The sequence below is a fragment of the Aplysia californica genome, unplaced genomic scaffold (genome assembly GCF_000002075.1).
Source record: "Aplysia californica isolate F4 #8 unplaced genomic scaffold, AplCal3.0 scaffold00642, whole genome shotgun sequence".
NCBI lineage: Eukaryota > Metazoa > Mollusca > Gastropoda > Aplysiida > Aplysiidae > Aplysia > Aplysia californica.
In genome coordinates, this window is record NW_004797912.1 from 241,778 (window position 1) to 243,025 (window position 1,248).

At 36.7% G+C, this 1,248-nt stretch overlaps 1 protein-coding gene across 1 annotated transcript in view; it reads left to right on the forward strand.

Annotated features, from left to right (window-relative positions):
* LOC101853643 (capping protein inhibiting regulator of actin dynamics) overlaps positions 1-1,248 on the forward strand; it is a gene marked incomplete at its 3' end in the record, with an annotated part of 30,937 nt that overhangs the window by 5,085 nt on the left and 24,604 nt on the right. Inside the window, 1 exon segment of the mRNA XM_013087819.1 lies at positions 1,111-1,137. Within this exon segment, the coding sequence (XP_012943273.1) occupies positions 1,111-1,137 (27 nt within the window).

Consider the following 1,248-nt stretch of genomic DNA (forward strand, 5'->3'; position numbering starts at 1 on the left):
TCATCATCATCATCATCATCATCATCATCATCATCATCATCATCATCATCATCGTCATCATTGGGCTACATTCTTACCTATCTATTTGCAAAAGGATTGGACTTTTATCTATCTAAAACAGCCTCAATGAGTGTTCCGATCTTGCACACACCATGTGCACACCCCATTGCTGTACATACTTAGATTACCCAGATTGACAAATCATCTAAACCAAGCGGTTATGTTACTCTAGTAAAAATCAAATGCTACAAGTAAACTGAACATCTAGAAATAGGAACAACGGTTCTCACCTTGCGTTTTATACCCATTATATAGATTAAACTAGAAATGCGGAAACGGTTGATTAAACCGGCTTCTGAGGTGTGGTTTTTTGGGCACTTCGCTGTCACACAAGGAAGACGTGAGTTCCATTCTTGTGTGGGGAAAATTAATTTATCGGGTAGGTTTATCTGTCTTTCTGCTGGGACGTTGTATCACTGACAACAAAGGTTGGTCCTGACTGGCAGAGTTGAACAAACTGTTTCCAAAATGTACTGAATGAATTGTGCTCTTAGAACTGAAAAAGGGGTTGGGGATGGGGGAGGGGGGTGTTTATATGTTTCCCATGACAACTACATTTTTTAAAAACTCGGCCCACACAAGTCGCTACTCTGTAATTACAAAGTTCTATCTGCTCAGTACCAAGTTTTGAGAAATTTGACATAAAAAATTTTGAGTTTCACATCATGCCAAACTTTTTCTAATGCAATTCCTTGAATGTCTAGATAATGACTCCGAATACAATTTTCATAGAGCAGATAGAACATGTTGTTTCTGACCTCCTGGTCTTTGTAACCCAAAACGGTTCATAATGTCAGATAGGACTTTGCAATTCGTGGGTAGTGAAGTTAATCTTACTTCTTGTTTTCTACAAACAAAGATCATCAAGAGAAAGTGCAAGCTTAGAAAGTAGGCTGTAAAGTATTCATGCTGTATTTTTATCCTTTTTCTTCTTCTTGTTTATATTGGGCCACAATTTACAAGAGCGGCTAGCGTATTATACTGTTTTGCACACAACCTATACATATTCGTAGATGATTTGCACAATTCACATTTCTTTCTATTCTACAGAACGATGACGACTTTTCTGTTGAAGAGGAAGAACTTGTAAGTACATAATAATAATATTAAAAACACCTGTGGAGTAGTCATAGTCTATCTATCTATCTATCTATCTATCTATCTATCTATCTATCTATCTATCTATCT